General features: G+C 35.8%; 1 protein-coding gene across 2 annotated transcripts in view; it reads left to right on the top strand.

Moving 5' to 3' along the window:
• The window catches only part of LMAN1 (lectin, mannose binding 1), a 42,932-nt gene extending 23,518 nt beyond the window's left edge, over positions 1–19,414 (top strand). The window contains exons 6-13 of one of the 2 annotated variants that reach the window (XM_027868933.1): positions 2,356–2,479; positions 4,292–4,350; positions 4,593–4,725; positions 12,295–12,482; positions 12,616–12,686; positions 13,390–13,543; positions 15,503–15,624; positions 15,998–19,414. In XM_027868933.1, coding sequence (XP_027724734.1) covers positions 2,356–2,479; positions 4,292–4,350; positions 4,593–4,725; positions 12,295–12,482; positions 12,616–12,686; positions 13,390–13,543; positions 15,503–15,624; positions 15,998–16,034 — 888 coding nt within the window. In that variant the 3' untranslated portion in view covers positions 16,035–19,414. Of the gene's footprint in view, positions 1–2,355; positions 2,480–4,291; positions 4,351–4,592; positions 4,726–12,288; positions 12,483–12,615; positions 12,687–13,389; positions 13,544–15,502; positions 15,625–15,997 lie in introns of both variants that reach the window. The other variant, XM_027868932.1, reaches the window with a different exon arrangement.
• Positions 19,415–20,130: the final 716 nt, after the last annotated feature.

Here is a 20,130-nt window from a genome sequence, read left to right as displayed (position 1 = left end):
TATCCTAGTTAGACAACATCTAGAATGTTGTGCTGCAGTTTAGGAATAATCAATCACAGGCACTGTGCTAAGGACTGAGGATACAGAAAGAAGCAAAAGATATTCTTGCTGTCAGGGAGCTCACAATTTAATGGAGGAGACATCAAACAAATATATACAAACAGGCTGTATTCAGGAGAAATAGAAAATAATTAGCAGAGGGACAGCACTAGAATTGAGAGTGGTTGGGAAAGGGTTCCAGCAGAAGATGGAATTTTAATTGGGCCTTAGAGGAAGCCAGTCAAGTCAGGACGTAGAGGTGAGGAAGGAAAGCATTCCAGGCATAGAGAAAATACTTGGAGCTGAGAGATGGAATGTCTTAATCACAGAACAGTCCAGGAAGACAGTGTCACTGGATTAAAGAGTATGGAGTGAGGAGTAAAGTATAAGAAACCTGGAAAAAGTAAGAGGGGGTCAGATTACAAAGGGTCAAATGAAATGACAAAAAAGCGTTTTGTATTTGATCCTGGAGGTAATAAGGAGTCAGTGGAGCCTATTGAACAGGGTGTGCTAAGGACAGACAGGATGTAGTGAAAATCACTTTGGCAACTTTGTGGAGGATGAATTGGATTTGGGAGAGACTTGAGGTGGTGAGACCAGGTACAGGGCTATGGTAGCAGTCCAGGTGAGAGGTCATAAGGATCTGAACTAGGGTGGTAGCTGTGTAAGGAGAAAGAAATGGACAGATGGAAGTGATGTGGAGGTAGAAAAAAAAATTGGAAACTTAATGAATATATGGGGTGAGGGAGAGAGCGAGGATTTGGAAGATGAAGCTCGGTTTGTGTGAGTTGCTGAATGGATGGTGATACTTTCAACAGTTTTATATAGAATCCTTTTTGTATCACAGTGCATACGTGTGTGTGCGTGTATGTGTGGTGTAAGTTCACAATTAAAAAAATGAAATTTTTGAAAGTAATAGGGAAGTTAGGAAAACAGGTGAATTTGAGGGAAAAGGTAATTGTAATGAATTCTGCAGTCTGTCACAACTCATTCATGCCTGCTCACTCTGTGCTCTGCCCTACCCAAAATGAAAAGGAGAGGAAGCAGGGTGCTTACCCATTAGTCACTACCCTCAGCACAGAGCCTATCCTCTGTGAAGGGCACCTACCAAAGCCAAATTGTGATCTGAGGGGCAGAGGAGGAGCATGCTGAGAGAGAAGTGTGATTTTCCCAGTGTCACCCATGAAGCTGCTGCTATGGGTGCCTGAGTAGTGGTTAGGTTGTAATTGTCTTGAGAGGCTGACCCCCAGTTCAGAAGTAGGGAGGTTGGAACCTTTCATAAGAGGTAAGAGTGGAGAGTGAGGAAATATTGGTAGGTATGATTATGTTGGACGGAAGCACTACAAATTGTCTATAATTCATCTTCCCACTGTCTGGTTGATCAGAGACCCCTTGGAATCAGGCCACCCCACCCCCCCCTTGAGATCAAACCATTACATCTTTGGGGAGCCCAGTCCCCTGTGTTTCAAGCCATGTCCTGAATGTTTGACACCTCTGTTCTAGACTATAGCCCTGAATTTGGAAATATCATTATTACAAAGAACTTACACAGTAATTATCTTACTCCTTGGTACTTGTACTCAGAGCCTTGTTGACTCTTGTTAAGAATTCTATCATAAATAAGTTTGGTGATCTGATTTTCCAACTTACAGCATATTAAAAGCAGCAAACTAGAATAGTGGTTGAATATAAAAGGCAGGAGACAAAAAGAAAAAAAATCTCTTATCAGTGCATAGTATAATAATAGACCTAAAATCGTTAAGAATTGTGAGCTTTTTGAGAGAAGACACTGTTTTTTACCTTTCTTTGTGTCCCCCATCTCTTACCACAGTGCCTGGCACATGGTTGATGCTTAAGAAATGTTTCTTGACTTGAATTGAATTAACTACACTTGAAACAAAGGTCAATTATGTTAAGTATTTAATTGAATAAACATTTAAAATAAAAAGTTTGGGCACTTGAAGGCATAAGCTTAGATTATTCTGGGAATTTACTAAATATTTACTACCTCATTCCCTAGTAGTAAATGAAAAGTGATTTTTGTGGAAAGAATGCTCTGCTTTTTGTTAATTGTTACTAACAAATTAATTGTTATTTGTTATTGTTAATCAATAAAAACTGATGGATGATCTTGGGCATCACTTACAATTCTCTTCTGACTCTTACCTGCAGTAATTTATTAGAAATTATCTGAAGACTGAATTCAAAATTGAATTTGAAGTTAGAATTAGTTAAATTTATTAGAATCAAAATTGACTCCCTATTCAGCATTTAATATCTGTTTTTTAAAAATCTAAAACCTGTATATTTTTCTAGGTGATGATCAATAATGGCTTTACACCAGATAAAGATGATTATGAATTTTGTGCTAAAGTGGAAAACATGATAATCCCTGCACAAGGGCATTTTGGAATATCTGCAGCAACAGGTGGTCTTGCAGGTAAACTTTTATAGCCTTTAAATATTGAAAGTTGGGTGACTAAATTTTATGGGAACATCGTATTAGTTTAGGTAAGCTAGAAATTGTTTATTTGCTTAAGTGCAAAGCACTTTGGGATCTTAGCAGGTGTTTCCTATATAAATTAATAATGTAGCTCTAATGAGAAGAGACAAGAGAGAATCTTTTAATTTGGTCTTACTAGAAAATAGTTGCTGTCATCTCATGCCTGTCTGCCTTTTTTTTTTTCTTAATTGTATTTTTTATTTTCAGTTCTCTCTCCCTCCACTCCTTCCCCACCCATTGAGAAGCCAAGAAACATAATACCCATTATACATACGAAGTCATGCAAATCATATTTCCACATTAGCAATGTTCTGAGGGGGAAAAGGCAAGAAAAATAAAGGGAAAAAATATACTTCAGTCTACTCTGAGTCCATCAGTTCTCTGTCTGGAGGTAGACAGCATTTTTCATCATGAGTCCTTTGGAGTTGTGGTGGATCTTGTATTCATGAGAGCAGCTAAGTCTTTCACAGTTGGTCATCCTTAACTGTATGACTGTTAATGTGTGTATATTGTTCTCCTGGTTCTCCTCACTTCATTTTGCATCACTTCATATATGACTTTCCAGGTTTTTCTGAAATCATCCCCTTCATCATTTCTCATAGCACAATAGTATTCCATCACAATCATATACCACAATTTGTTCAGCCATTGTGCAGTTGATGAGCAATCCCCTTGATTTTCAGTTCTTTGTTGCCACCAAAAGAGCTGCTATAAATATTTTGTACATGTAGGTCCTATCTGCCCACCTTTCACTAACGATTTACATTTTCATGTTTAGTGTAACCATGTCATAAATATACCACAGTTGGTTCTTTGGAGAAGAAAACAGTTCAAGATAGAATACAGAGAATAAATCCCCTTTGCTGTCTTGTAGATATGGCCAACTGAGGATTAGCAGTTTGCTAAAGCAGCACAAAGTTTACTCTATCAGTATCCGTTTTCAACTTCAATGATGTGAAATTAATTTTTCTTTGAGTTTTAGATCTAAAGTTTTAAAATGCTATACTTGTTATCTATTCACCACTTTGTGCAATGACAGAGTTTAACCAAGATTGCAAGCTTAAATAGCTATATAGCTTTGTAGAACACTGATTACCTAAATATATAGGTATAACCCAATGTAGAACTTGATGTAATTTTTCAAGGGTGTATAAACCTGTCCTTTAAATTTCCCTGTTTCTTTTGCTTCCGTGACTTTGTATCTCCTGTCCCCCTGTCTGGAATGCACTCCCTTACACCTCCACCTCCCAGAATGCCTAACTTCCAATAAATCACATCTCAGCTACTGACTCCTCTGCAAAGCCTTTCCTCATCCTCCTCTCCTCAGGTGTTTGCCTGTCTCCTTCTCCAAAATACTTTATTTACTTCTCTGTATGCATTCTTTCCAGCAGAATTTAAATTCCTTGAGAGTAGTGACTGCTTTATCTTCTGGTTCTCAAAATCCTAAAATTTCTTGTACATTGATGTGCATTTAATAAATGTCTGTTTGAATTGGGTTTTGGATGAATGTCTTTGTCTCCAAGCTAACTCACTGAGTAATTTTTTTAATCTTGTTATATTTGTGTTATGATTTCCTTGGTCACACGTAGTTATCCTCTATGATTATTTGTTAAAGAAAACCAAGTTTTAAAGACAACAGAAATTAAGTAAATTAATGGTTTTCTAAATGTGATCCTTTAGTTCAGAAACTAGTGTAGGATGGTGCCTCATGTTCAGTTTTGTTGTTTTGTTTTTTTTCTTAATTTGTAGATGATCATGATGTCCTTTCTTTTCTGACTTTCCAACTGACTGAGCCTGGAAAAGAAACAGTAAGTACATGATATATTGTGCTTTTTATTAAAAAGTGCTTTTTCCATTTAGCAGGTGTAAATATGCTACAGCTTGAATTAGAAACTAACAGCTTTTTATACTTTCCTTTAAATAGTATTGCAATTTGGCTTTATCGCTATAATGTTCCAAAGGTTTTTGCAGTAATAGTTCAAAGCTAATTGAGGTAAAGTATCTTACTAATATGACTATTTTTTCCATATTTATTCTTGAACTATAAAAGCCTGCAACTGATAAAGAAATTCCTGAAAAAGACAAAGAAAAGTACCAGGAAGAATTTGAGCATTTTCAGCAAGAACTGGATAAAAAAAAGGAGGCCTTCCAGAAGGACCACCCTGATATTCAAGGGCAGCCAGGTAAATTTAAATGAACTTACTTGAGTTCCAGAGGAGAAAACATATCCATTCATGGAGCTGCATTCCAGCTAGTTGCCTGATAACTACTGCATAGATCCTATTTCTGCTCTGTGGTAAACTAGAGAGGCTCGTAACAAGTAATTTCTCTCTTAGTGACCAAGACTAAAGCAATTTTGCATATTTGTCAGGCTGTTGAATGTTTGAGTGGCTTTGAGGACCATCTCCAGTCTTTAGTGAGTATCCTATTCTTGGTACCCCTAGAGGAATATGCTGTTTTCAAAGGTTTAGAAGCTATTTCAACTTTGGAGGCTGGCAAATACCACTGAAATCAGAATGTCCTGGGCCTTCCCTAGCACTTTGCAGAAGTCATTACAGGATCCCTGAAACTAATAGGCCCTAAAAGGACATTTGTCCCAGGGCAGATAGTCTTCTTGAGTATACTCCTGGGATTGAGATGGTAGGCAGGGGATATCACTGATTGGTTCTTCTAGGCAGAAAAAGGCATACAGTAGAGTATTCACTGAGCCCTCTTTGTGATAATGTTAAGTAGAGGGGCCAGGATTTGGAAAGTATTCAGTTGTGTCACTATGCTTTCTCTTCAGTAATACTAGGAAACTTGTAATATCAAGTTTTGGGAAGTCATAGCTGATTTCCCTAAAGATTCAATTTGCATTGATAATTGAAATTTACTTAGTTGCTATCCTATTAGAATGTAAGGTCCTTAAGAGTAGAGATTCTTTCATCCTTTGCATTTGTATCCCTACCATTTAGGCACATAGATGTGCCTGGCATATTGATTGAGTGAGTATCTGAACCTAAACATTTCAAATGATTCACTTACAGCTTTCAGTTTTTGAAAGGAATTTGCCAAATTACTTTTTTTAAAACACATCACATCAACAAATATACTTTATTTGAAATTAATGAAAAAATAGTATGGGTTTGTGGATTAGACCAAAATTCAGTAGCATTTGATTCATTCTTAGCTTTCTCATAGTCTTGTATAACCTTTCATGGGGCTCGGTTACCCTGTATCATAGAGAGGTGTTAATTTAATTCTACTAGATCTATTGTGAAAGTAATGTATTTGGTGTCTTTGGCAGATTATACTACAAAGTATTTAGAGCTATTTAATAAATATGAAAATTAATTTTCTTCCAGCTGTCCCAGGCTTGTCTTTCTCATATCTTACATAATTCTGGACTATTTCTACTTCTTCACTTGCACCAGTGGGTGTGTCCTTAGTAAATGCAAATTAAGTTCAGTATTAAGCTAAACACAATGTATTAGGAAGTAAATGGGGAAATAAAGTCATAATGTGTGTTACTAAGTCAGAGATTGTTTTGGATTTTTTAAGACCTTTTCATTACTAGTCAATCAGCACACATTTATTAAGCACCAGTGATACGAAAGAATGATAGCACCTCTGCCTTCATGGAGCTTAAATTCTAAAGGAGAAGACAAAGTGTACATATAAAATATACAAAGTATACATATAAAATATACAAAATGGACACAAAGTAGCTTGGGGAAGGTGATACACTCACTGCCAGGAACCAGAAGAGTGTTGAAAGAAATCACAATTCCAGGAAGGAGAGATGAGGCTGTAGTGCATTCCAGGCCTGGGGAATAGCACGGGCAAAGGCCTGGAGACTAGAGATGGGACTTTGTGAGTTTGGAACAACAGAGAGGCCAGTCTGACTGTATCACAGAACATCAGGAAGAGGAAGGTGACTGGAAAGATAGGAAGGAGCCTGGCCTGTTAGGGGCCAGCTTGTGAACAACCTTAAAATGTCAAACAGAAGAGTTTCTGTTTGATCCTTATGGCAGTCGGGATCCATTGGAGTTTATTAAGTTGGGGAAGGATGATGACATGATCAGGCCTACATTTTAGCAAATTCACTTTGTTTGTTTTTGGTTTTTTTGTTTTTGTTTTTGCTAGGCAATGAGGTTAAGTGACTTGTCCAGGGTCACACAGCTAGTAACTGTCAAGTGTCTGATCTGAGACTGGATTTGAACTGAGGTCCTCCTGACTCCAGGGCCAGTGCTCTAACCACTGTGCCACCTAGCTGCCCCTAGGAAAGTCACTTTGACTGTTCTGTGGAGGATAGATAGGAGTAGGGAGCGGCCTGAGGCAGAGAAATCAAACAGGAGACTATTACTGCAGTATTAATGAGAGGTGATGAGGGCCTGAACCTGGGTTGGGGACTATGAGAGTGGAGGAGGGCACACTTGTGAGAGATGTTGTAGGTGTAGAAACAACAATGTTGACAACTGATTGGCTGTGTGAGGTGAGAGGAAGGAGTTAGGGATTACATTGAGGTTGTGGTCCTGAGTGATTGGTAGGATTGGTGGTGCCCTCAATAGGAATAGGGAAGTGCAGAAGAGAAGTATGAGGCAGGGGGAGGGAGAGGATAATAAATTCTGTTCTAGACATGTGGGATTTAAGTTTCCTGTGAAACATCCGATTTGAAATGTCCCATAAGCGATTGGAGATGCATGAGTGGAGCTTGGGGCAGTCTTCTGAAGTAAGATGAGAGTTGAGTCCATAGTAGTTAGAGATGACTAAGGAAGAGAAAGTATCTGGAGGAAAGAGAAGGGGCCCAGGACAGGGCCTTGAAGTTTACACACAGTTAATGGGTGTGATGTGGCTGATGAATCAAGACAAGAGACTGAGGAGTGGTCCTAGAGGTAAGAGAACCCAAAACCCGGAGAAGAGAGTGTCCAGGAGAAGATGGTAGACTATAGTGTCAAATGAAGCAGAGAAAGTTGTTGTTAATGCTGTGATGCCGTGTGGATATCTGAATCTCTTAGTGGTAGAAGTTTTATAATTCCTTGTGTGCTGAGCACTGGGAGAGAGGGCAAGTTTAAGTAAGGCATGCTTTTTTGTGGTATAGAATCAGATTTTGCACCATCTCTGATCCATTATTCTCAAAATGGAAAATCAGCCTTACCCATCTCTAACTTCTGTCTTTCTACATTATCTCCACCTTCCTGCCTTTGGATCCTGTGGAGGACAGTTGTTCCCTGCAGGCTTCTGCTGATTTCTCTGCCTGTTCACAACCTGTTCTGTCATTCTTCTCTGTGTTCCACACCTTGCATGGGTACGCAAACACTAAGAGATAAAGTGGAATTGAGTTTTCTACTTTTCATGAGATCTGTCACTGATATTTTACCACCTAGCACCATGCTAGGTACTTAGGTACTGAACTGTTTTTTTATTGACTAGAGAAATAAGTAAAGGGAGAGAGAAGAAAGTGATATAGGAAGGAAGAAATTATGGAAAAAAAATGCATTGTGAGAAACTTTATTTGGACCTGTGGGGTTAAGGGTTTGAAGCAGTTATATTGTATAGGAAAAGGTAGAATGTGAAGAAAAAAGACAATAATATTATTAATAATAATAATAAAATTACTCAATTTGTGACTCCAAGCCATAGTATAGTTGAATTTTTTTAATTAATTTTTTAAGAATTCAGCCCCTTGGAACAGGAAGAATCAAATAATTGAACTCAGTAACCCAATAAACCTAAACCTAAGAGCATCAGTTACTTGAGAAAAAAACTCCCTGTTTAACAAGAATTGCTGGGAAAATTATGAACTGAATACTAAATGAATACTGAATACTAAAAAAAAATTTTTTTTTAATAGAGATAGGGGCAGCTAGGTGGCACAGTGGATAGAACACTGGCCCTGGAGTCAGATGGACCCAAGTTCAAATCCAGCCTCAGACATTTGCTAGCTCTGTGAACTGGGACAAGTCACTTGACCCTAATTGCCTACCAAAAAAAAAATGAGGATCAAGTTAACATACCTTTCACAACTGTGGCTAGCAGAAAAGTTTTTTTTTCTTTTAAATTAAATTTTTTTAAGAGAGAGAATTCTTTTTTTGTTTTTTTTTTATTTACATCTCTGTAAAATCTTTTTTTCTTAATTAATTAATTTATTTTTAGTTTTCAACATTCACTTCCATAAGCTTTTGAGTTTTAAATTTTCTCCCTCTTCCTTCCCCTCTCCCTTCCCCCCTCCCTCCTCAAATCAGCATGCAATTTGGTATAGGCTCTACCTATACATTCTTATTAAACATATTTTCACATTAATCATGTTGTAAAGAAGAATTAGAATGAATGAGAGGAACCACAAGAAAGAAAAAACAGAACCAAAAAAAGAGCAAATAGTATGCTTCGATCTGTGTTCAGACTCCATAGTTCTTTCTCTGGATGTGGATAGCATTTTCCATCATGAGTCTTTTGGAGTTGTCTTAGATACTTGCATTGCTGAGTAGAACTAAGTCTGTCAGAGTTAGTCATAGATCAGTGTGGCTATTATTGTGTACAGTGTTCTTCTGGTTCTGCTCACTTCCCTCAGCATCAGTTCATGTAAGTCTTTCCAGGTTTTTCTGAAGTCTGCCTGCTCACCATTTCTTATAGCACAATAGTATTCCATTACATTCATATACCACAACTTGTTCAACCATTCCCCAGTTGATGGGCATCCCCTCAATTTCCCATTCTTGGCCACCACAAAAATAGCTGCCATACATATTTTTGTACATGTGGGTTCCTTTCCCATTTTTGTGATCTCTTTGAGATACAGCCCTAGAAGTGGTATTACTGGATCAAAGGGTATGCACATTTTTATAGCCCTTTGGGCATAGTTCCAAATTGCTCTCCAGAGTGGTTGGATCAGTTCACAACTCTACCATCAACGCATTAGTGTTCGAATTTTACCACATCTTCTCCAACATTTATCATTTTCCTGTTTTGTCATGTTAGCCAATCTGATAGGTGTGATGTGGTACCTCAGAGTTGTTTTGATTTGCATTTCCCTAATCAATAGTGATTTAGAGCATTTTTTTCATGTGACTATAGATGGCTTTAATTTCTCCATCTGAGAACTGCCTGTTCATATCCTTTGACCATTTATCACTTGGGGAATGACTTGTATTCTTATAAATTTGACTCGGTTCTCTATATTTTAGAAACAAGGCCTTTATCAGAGACATTGGTTGTAAAAATTACTTCCCAGTTTTCTGCTCTCCTAGGTTGTATTGGCTTTGTTTGTACAAAAACTTTTCAATTTAATGTAATCAAAGTTCCATTTTGCATTTCGTAATGCTCTATCTCCTGTTTGCTCATGAATTCTTCTGTTCTCCATAAATCTGATAGGTAAACTATTCCTTGCTGTCCTAGTTTGCTTATAGTATCCATCTTTACATGTGAATCATGTACTCATTTTGATTTTATCTTGGTGTAGGGTGTAAGATGTTGGTTTGTGCCTAGTTTCTGCCATACTATTTTCCAGTTTTCCCAGCAGTTTTTGTCAAAGAGTGAGTTCTAATCCCAGAGGCTGGAGTCTTTGAGTTTATCAAATAATAGATTACTATAGTCATTGACTACTGTGTCTTGTATACTTAACCTATTCCACTGATCCACCACTCTGTTTCTTAGCCAGTACCAAGCAGTTATGAGGATTGCTGCTTTATAATACAATTTAAGATCTGGAATGGCTGGGCCACCTTCCCCTGCATTTCTTTTCATTAGTTCCCTTGATATTCTGGACCTTTTGTTCTTCCAAATGAATCTTGTTATTATTTTTTCTAACTCTATAAAATAATTTTTTGGTAGTTTGATTGGTATGGCACTGAATAAGTAAATCAGCTTAGGTAGAATTGTCATTTTTATTATATTAGCTTGGCCTCCCCAAGAGCAACTGATGTTTTTCCAGTTATTTAGATCTGACTTCATTTATGTGAAAAGTGTTTTGTAATTGTGTTCATATAGTTCCTGGGTTTGTTTTGGGAGGTAGACTCCTAAATATTTTATAATGTCTACAGTAACTTTATTTCTCTTTCTGTCTCTTGCTGTTGGGCTTTGTTGGTAATATGTAGAAATGCCGATGACTTATGTTGGTTTATTTTATATCCTGCAACTTTGCTGAAGTTGTTTATTATTTCAAGTAGTTTTTTACTTGATTCTCCAATTATATCATCATATCATCTGCACAGAGTGATAGTTTTGTTTCTTCTTTGCCTACTTTCTTTTTCTTCTCATTGCTAAAGCTAACATTTCTAATACAATATTGAATAACAGTGGTGATAATGAACATCCTTGTTTCGCCCCCATCTTATTGGAAATGCTTCTAGCTTGTCCCCATTACATATGATGCTTGCTAATAGTTTTAGATAAATACTACTTATCATTTTAAGAAAGTCTCCATTTATTCCTTTACTCTCTAGTGTTTTTAATAGTCTAGAGGGAGAATTCTTAACCAAATGAGAGATAAAGGCAATCACAGAAGACAAAATATATGATTTTGTTTATATGAAATTGAAAAGTTGTTGCACTAACAAAATCAGTACAGCTTAGGATAAGGAGGGAAATGTTCAATTAGGGAAAGAATTTTGCATTAAATGTCTCTGATAAAGGTCTGATATCCAAGGTAAATTAAAAAAAAAAAACTAAAGCAAATAAATTGAAAGTCATTCCAGTGGTAAGTGGTCAAAGCATGTAAACTACAGTTCTCAAAAGAGGAATTGCAAACTGTTAATTGCCATGTAAAAAATTGTTCCATATCACTGATAATAAGAGGAAATTCCAATCAGAACAACTCTTGAGATTTCACTTCACAACCAGCAAATTGGCAGAGATGACAACGGATCGAATAGTTAATGTTGGAAGGGACTGAAAAGACAGGCAGGCTAATACTATGTGGTGGAGCTGTGAAGTGACTGAACCATTCTAGAAAGCAATTTGTAATTTGCTTCAGAAAAAAAAAAGGAACTAAACTGCCCATACCTTTTGTCCAGAGAGCCTGCAGCAAGTATATATCCCAAGGAAGTAAAAAACCTTAATAAAGGTCCCACATAAACCAAAATATTCATACTATCATTTTTTGTCCAAAGTATAGATGCTCATCATTTTGGAGTATGGTAAAACAAATTGTGATATATGAAAATAATGTAATGTTGTAGTATTAAAAAAATGTTGAGTATGAGAAATGCAGAGAAGTGTAAAAAGACTTTTGTGAAGTAAACAGAACCAGGATAATACACAATAGCTGTAGTGGTGTAAAGAAAAAGAACACCTCCCTCCCTCCCCCCCAATGAAACTAACCCCAGTGAAACTAAATGCTGTATATTTTGATCAAGTTTGGCCTCAAAGTAGAGATGAGCAAATGCACCTCTCATGCAACTTTGCAGAAGTAGGGACTATGGTTATTGAGTATTGCGTAAACTATCGTGATCAGTCAGTACATTGGTTAGTTTTACTGAAGTGTTTTTCTTTCTTGCTTTTTTGTTCTTGGTTATGAGGAATGGCTGTTTAGGGCAAGTGTTTGGAAATTAGCATCATATAAAAACAGGATTTCAGTAAAAATGAAAAATCACTCATTGGAGATAGTATAAGTAAGTAACATTTTACATTATCTAACTGGCTATTCACTGGCAATATATTTGCTGCATTTGTTAGATTATGATTCCTTGTGCTAATTTTAAGATATGTTAGAACCATGCTACTTTGCCAACTACATGTATGTCTGGTTCTGATACTCTGACTTTTTGTAGCTGAAGAAATTTTTGAGAGTGTAAGCGATCGTGAGCTAAGACAGATTTTTGAAGGGCAGAATCGCATCCATCTTGAAATCAAGCAGCTCAACCGACAATTAGACATGATCCTCGATGAGCAAAGAAGGTATGTCTCTGCCTTGACTGAAGAGCTCTCCAAAAGAGGCCATGGAGGCCCAGCACAACTTGGACAGGTGAGCTTAAAAATGTGTTCCCAGCTTAGCACCTGAGTGAGAAGTGGTAGAGAAAATCATGGAAGATAAACTGTAGCTTGCATAGTTATTGAAGGGAGCAGATTATCAAAATGGTTTGCACATCTCATTTCAGGCTTCTCAGCAAGAACTTGATACTGTGGTGAAAACTCAGCAAGAGGTCCTGAGACAAGTGAATGAAATGAAGTAAGTATGCATAAAGATAGACAGTATAAAACAGATGACATTTGTTGGTTTTTTTAAAATTTGTGGAATAAACAAGCATTTCCATAACATAGTACAATAAAAAAGATGATTGCACATGAAACCGCTAATTCACTAGTACAACTTGCTATTCCTTTTAAATACACAACAGAGTTATGCTAATTTCCTTTTTTTCCCTTCCTCCCCCTCCCAAAAAGATGGCTACCATTGAGCACAAATAAGTATATATAAGTAAAATTATTCTATATATAATTCTATTTATCAGTTCTTTCTTTGGATGCAGATAGCATCTGTTTTCATATGCCCTTTATAGTTAATTTAGGTATTTATAATAGTCAAAATGGCAACATATTCACTCAAAGTCATTCTTAAAACAATATTGCTGTTACTGTATACAGTGTTCTCTGGGTTCCACTCATTTCATTCTTCATTATTTCATGCAAGTCTCTCCATGTTGTTCTAAGATCATTGAGCTCATCATTTCTTCTATCACAGTAGTATTCCATATACACACACTATTTTTATGTAAGAAATTTGTTTCCTGTAGTGGTAATAAGATCCTGAATTCATATATGATTTAACAAAGAGTGCAAATATTTTCTTATTCATCATACAAGAATCTTGTGCTTACAATATTTTAGAGAAATTTTAATTTTATTAAGTGTTGGAGGTTTTTCTTTTTCAGGAATTCTATGGGTGAAACTCTGAGGCTGGTCAGTGGATCTCAGCATGCGGGCACAGCAGGCAGTGTATATGAAACGACCCAGCATTTCAATGATATCAAAGAACACCTTCATGTAGTAAAGAGGGATATTGAACATTTAATACAACGAAATGTGGTAACTTTCTTTTCATTGAATTTTCTATGAACTTTATCCTTATCTGGTTATCAGTGTTTTAATTTCGTTTAAGAAAAGGAATCACTGTAGGTTTTTGATTACTCCATTGAGAACTTCAGGTTTTCACTTTTTTCCCTCCTCAGTCATCCGTTTTTAAATCCATAAAATGAATTGGAATACTTTATATTTCTTCAGTAGGCAGCTGATAAATAGTACTTTCAGCTCTTCTGTTTTTTTAAAGCACAGTTTTTTGTTGTTGTTTTTGTTTTTATAAGCAAAGTGTCAAACATCAGCTTTTAAGCCTAGTTGGTAAGGTTGTTCAACCCCAGATTTTACTTACCTATCATTATTCCTGTTTTCTGTATGCTTTTGTAATGCTATGGTTCTTAACATCCAGGGCTTTGAACAGGAGAAAAATGTTAACTATTTTAGCCTGCTTTTTAGCAAAATAGCATCACACCCTGAATAAAGGTTGCCAGTCACAATGATCTGTATGGCTTATTATATATCCCTTTACCAAGGAGAGAAATGCCTAGGTTTACAGTGTCGAAACTTAGAAAAAAAATATGAAACGCATGTAGTTTTATTAGAGAATTTTGTAGAGGACAAAGAGTATGGTCAATGCTAAGTGGGAGAAAGTTAAGAAAAGAAAGTCAGTTCACATTTTATTTAAGTGAATTTTTACTGTTTTTCTTTCAAGTGTTTATTTAAGTGCTCTTAATCTTAGGTAGCTGAGATGTTTATGGTACTATTAAAATGGGCCTTGAAAGATTTCCTCTTTTCTTTATTTCAGAAGCACTGCTTCTTCATTCACTTCTTTACTCAGCTAGGCAGGGGAGTGAATAGAGCACTGGGTCTGGAGTCTAGAAAACTTGGGTTTAAAATCCAGCCACAGACACTGACTTGCTGTGTTGACCTTGGGCAAGTCACTTAACCTCTGTTTGCCTCAGTCTTCTCAGCTAAAAAAATGGGGATAATAAATAATAGCACCTACTTCTCAGGGTGGTTGTGAAGTAAACATGAAAATATAAATGAGATAATATTTGAGAGCTACAAATGAGTTAAAATTTGTAAAGCACATTGCACACCTTAAAGCACCATGTAAATGTTAGTTATTATTAAGTACCTTGATTGTAACCTTGTTTCAGCTAGTTAGAACTAGGAGTATGTAAACAGTCAACTAAGACTTTAAATTATTCATCAGTTTGTTTAAGCATAATGTTCTAAATACATGCTCTGAGATAGGCTTTGTTCAACAAGGTCTCTCATCTAGTCCCTAAGCTGATTTTTTTTTTTGTAATACTGGTATTTTCAATAGAACAACCTGTATCTTCCATTCATATAGCTCTTGATAGTTCTTTCTGTTATATCTCACATTACTGTGTTATTATATCTTACATTCATATGGGACTTTATAGACTCCAGGGTACTTTCCATGTACATTTTCTCATTTGTTTGTTATGACCCTGCGAGGTAGATAGAGTAGGTATTCTCCACATTTAACTGATAGGGGAACTGAGGCTCCTAGAGTCTGTGACTTGTCTTAGGTCACTTACTAAGAAAGTGGTAAAGATAGATCTAAAATATAAGCCTTCTCATTCTTGATCCACTTCCTTTTCCTCTGTACCATGGTGTCTTTCTGCAGAGCTTACATACATAGCCTTTTTCTGTTTAAGTTTAGTAAGTTTGCTGTATCCAAATAACTTCAGGTCTCTTTCATAAGCAGCAGAGGTAGGGTGTGTGTGGGGGTGTGTGCACACGTGTGAGCGCGTGTATGAAGGTAGAAAGAATTAATTGCAGTGACACATGGGAGTTGCAAGTACGCTAGTTGGTGCCTTTGGAATAAATATGCTTGAGAGTCATTGATCTAGAAGCCACTAAGATCCGATTTCTGAAATGCTAAATGTGCCAGGAAATTCTTTGGGTATTGTCTCATACATGTGCTTTTTTGTCTTATAGCCATCAAATGAAAGAGCAAAATGCCCAGAACTACCACCATTTCCGTCTTGTTTATCTACAACACATTTTTTAATATTTGTAGCAGTACAGACGATGTTATTCATTGGTTATATCATGTATAGGTAAGTTCCTTTTATAAAATCTGACCAGATTCTACCCTTTCTCTATACACAGATTAATGATAATTATCTGTTTAAATTAAAACAAATAATTTATCTTAGCACTAGCTTCCAGGTTCTATAATGGGATAGAGAGATTTCTGAAAATTAGAACACTTTCTAAATATACCAAAAAAGAGAGTCTGTAGAGGAAAGTTTTTTCCTGCTAAATATTTTCAGGCAGAGGGGCATATCTTGAAACTGCTTGATTATGCCACCTAACACATAGTAGAAGTAAAATAGATAGATTACAATAAATTATTGTGTTTTCATTTGATTCAGAATGGTTATTTAAAGTATTTTAACTCATCTCTATATGCTTTGTGTGTTTATTTAGGACTCAGCAGGAAGCCGCAGCCAAAAAATTCTTTTGATCACCATTTTTGTACATGTACCTGTATGTATGCACAGAATTTGACTGTAAATGAGGGAATTTTTATGTGTTTAAATTGCTTCAGTAGTTTAAATTATTAATTTTTTGTTAAAATTACCTGTTTAAATGTTAAATTGTGGTAAGAATAAACCTTACAGAAGTGAGAACTTCAAGGAAAAACTGTGCACAGTATATAACTTTATTTAAAATTTTTTGAGTTGATGGTTGATGGTAGAACAGCCAACAAGCAGTACATTTATTTCCAGTGTGATTAGGGTAAGAAAAACTAGGGACATGCCTCCCCAGTGGTGGTCACCACATTTGATTTCTGGGGCAGAAAGTTTACTCTTAAGAGTGTGATGTTGTAAGTAATTTTATTTAAAAGAAAATTTTTCCAAAATTAAGACATTGACCTGAAGTCCATAGTACGTAATTTCCCTGTTATAGAGGTCAGAGTAACCAAAGTCTTAAAATGTATGAATCAGAATATCCTAATCAAAGACCTACTCCTTTAATCATTTTATGTTGATGTAACTCCCTCTTGAAATAAATCAAAGATCATTTTGCTCAAGTAGAGCTTTTTTAGGATCAAGATGTTAACATTTCATAATGCCTATGTAGAACTCTTGGGGTTTTTTCCCTTTGAATGAGGACAGTATATCTTATCTTGAAAGGAAGGTGTGGGGGAAAAACTTAAGAAAGCTACTTTTTGCCTAATTTTCATTCAGATGAAAACATTCTTCTGATTAACGGTTTTTACGGGTATTTTGCCGCTGACAGATTCATTTCATGCTCCTGAATGTCTTCACCTTAAAGAAAGTCACTTAAGTCTTCTTTTAAAATAGCTTTTTTAAAAATTTGTAGTTTAACTCAGTTTTACCATATTTTAAAGTACAGCATGTAAATTCAGCTCTAGGGTGCATGGGATTTGAATATTGTAAATAATTGAAAAGTAACCACTGCGTTCAAGTTACAGTGCCATTTCACTATACAACCCCGAATACGTGAATGTGTACATCCCCTGAAAATCTAGGAGACTCCCTCATTGTAATTTCAAGGCTTTCATGAGCAATTTTTAAGAAATAAAAAAGTAGACTTTTGTGAATTTTTTTTTAAAAAGCTTCAAGTATTAAAATACATTTGTCAGTAGGGTTTGCCTTTTAATGTCCAAGTATAAAGGGTCTTCATAAAGTCCTTGCACAGTTTTTACTCTGAGCTTTAATAATTGAATTTGTAAGTATGATAAAAATAATTATTTGTTCATTGAATTTAAGACTATCAGAGGTTGAGGTTTTGTTTTTTTTCCTCATGACTGAACCCGATCTAAATGTTTCATGGCTAACAGAACTTGCTTTCTCATCTACTTCAGCCATTTTTTATTTGTCACAGGTCTTGGAATAAAAATACATGGTGCATAATTCCATAAGTCCCAAGCTAGTGACTGTTTTATACCACTTAGAGGTTGATCTTCTCATACCAATAGCCTTCACGAGGACTCTATGAAGACTTTGGTTTTGCAGTACTCTATTAATGCTATAATGTGAACGGACAGTCTTATTATTATTACAACTTCTGTGAACATTTATTTTGGGGTGATAAATAGGAATATTCCAGTAAGTGATGTTTCACTCTACCATATTTACTTACCTGTAGTAGGAGTGAATTTTTTTCCCCCTTTATAATGTTAACATTGTGAAATCCATTTGGACACACAGATCATTTCAAAGACATTATCACAAATTTATTCATTTTTTTATCAGTCCATGAGAAATTTTTAATACCTTCAAAAGAATGTTTAGGTTGTAAAGTATAAAATTCATGCTAATCATCCCTAAGGAAAAAGCTGCCAAAACCAGTATTAAAAACTCCACAGTCACACTGTGCCTGAAACATTGAAAGGAATACCAAATCTATGCAGTATATTTTTGTCAGGCTAGAATTCAAGTGGTCTCATTCTGATTATGGCCTAGACAAGTGGGTACCTGCACTATATTGAGAGGGTATAATCATGCATTTTAAACTCCCTACTCTGTTGGATATTGAATTGCTTTGAAACATTGTAAGTCCAGCAGTTGGGAAGGGGCAGTTGTATCCCATTAATTGGGTCTGGTTTATCTTCCTCAAAATAATTGAAGATAAGTAGATTACTTATGAAGAAAAATGTTCAAACTTGGTGGGAAAAAAAGTCATTGCCAGGATTCTTTAACTTCTTTGTTATTTTGGATAATTAAATTTATTCACTCTCACACCAGCAAATATTTTACAGCGTGCCTTGGATTAAAAATACAAAATTTTATTTAAAATATATCAGTGTTTTTTGTGCTCATAAAGTCATTTTTTAAAGAATGCAATAACATCATGGTTGTTAATTCCTGATTTAGTGTACCTTTTTCATGTTACAACCTTCTGGCTATGTTTTATTTAATTTGAAATTTTAAAATAGTAAAACCATACAAGTACACCATATATTATCTGTTGAAAGAGTCTAATAGCATCTTCCCTGGTTCAGAACTAGTGGTATAACATAACACTTCCATCATTGATCCCATAAGCTTTTGTGCACTGATTCTTTTGTACACATAACTTCCTTAATGCTCTTTTTTAATAAGGAACAATTGGTATGTTATTAGCCACCCAGAACGTTTCCTGACTCCTAAGTCAGCTTATTGATGACTTTTAAGCTCACTGACATTCAGCCCACTGTGTTAAATTCCATCCAAAACCTGCCTACCAAAAAGCTTCTTGCATTCAATGGTAGTCATGGTTGTGTTCTTTTGTATAAAATTAAAGATGACTTTTTAATAACAAAAGCAAAATAGGGACAGGAGAAACTACTTGAATAAGGGATTGCCTGGCATAATGCATTACAAAGATGCAATCTTGGGAAAAAATGTAATGTTGAATATTAAAATCTGGTGACTGGATCTCCCTGACCAAATGTTCATTACAGAGACATGGTTTTTTAAAAAATGTTATATTGGTGTTTAAAAGAGAGATTTGACGTAAAATCTATACTTGCAACTTTTTAGATCTGTGTGTTGCCTATTTAAGATACCAATTTTATTGATGTCGCTGTAAAGCTGAAATTATTTTCTAGCCACTGTCAATTGGATACTATTTCTCAAGTTATTTTGTTTTTTGACTAATGTTACTTGATGCTAGCTGGAATTCAAGAAAAGACATTAACCTTATTCAAATAAAGAAATATTTTATTAAAATTACTTTCTTTTTTATTGAACTCTGATAATATCTTAGCCACATATTTATCAAAGCAGTGTTTCATTTTTAAAAGTTGACATGTGCGAGATACTATGCAGATCACTGTGTAGAGTGCCAGTATGTACATGTCCCTGCCCAAAAGAATTAACAATCTTGTTGAGAGTTTGTGTGTGTGTATTATTGTAACTGTATGGACACATAAAGATAACAGTACATGTGTAACAGTGTAATGGTACATTTTTATCCATCGTCTGCACTTTTCAATATCTGATCTATATGAAAAGGACAAAGAGAGGAAAGGCTGAAAAAAAACAAAACCCAAACAAAATCTTTTACTATACAGGGCATGAAGTTAAAAGCTGAAAGGAGTACAATATCCCCAATAAAACCAATGAATGTCATTCATAAATCCTAAATGGGTTTACACTAACGGGTGCTTCTACATGCTAATGTGGCCATAAGCCATTACTACCATTTCCAAGGCCATCATAATAGGGTCTCTGAAGGAATTTAGGAAAAATGAGGCAGTAAGTAGTATAGGGATTCAGAGAAGAGAACACCTATTGTGCAGTTGTTGGCCTGTACAAGGACAGTTTGAAGACGATAGTGGGACTTGATTTAGGTAAAGAAGGAGAGGTTAGGATTCCAATAAACAAAGGCAAAGGAAGAGCATGGAGGAATGTGTAAGATGTGTCTCAGGGACAAGATGTAGCCAGTCTGCTGGAAGCTGAGAAAGCATTCCTTCTGGGGAATAGTTAGCAGTGTTGGGTGGGGCAAGATTGTGGAGAACCTTCAGTATCAAGCTCAGATTCATTGGTGCTTAGATTGAAGGGACCCCAGAGATCAATCTCTTGTCTGATACATGAAACCCTTTCACA

This window comes from Vombatus ursinus, unplaced genomic scaffold (assembly GCF_900497805.2).
Source record: "Vombatus ursinus unplaced genomic scaffold, bare-nosed wombat genome assembly UNPS02014791.1, whole genome shotgun sequence".
In the NCBI taxonomy this organism is placed as follows: domain Eukaryota; kingdom Metazoa; phylum Chordata; class Mammalia; order Diprotodontia; family Vombatidae; genus Vombatus; species Vombatus ursinus.
This window is presented reverse-complemented; position numbering and strand designations above follow the sequence as displayed.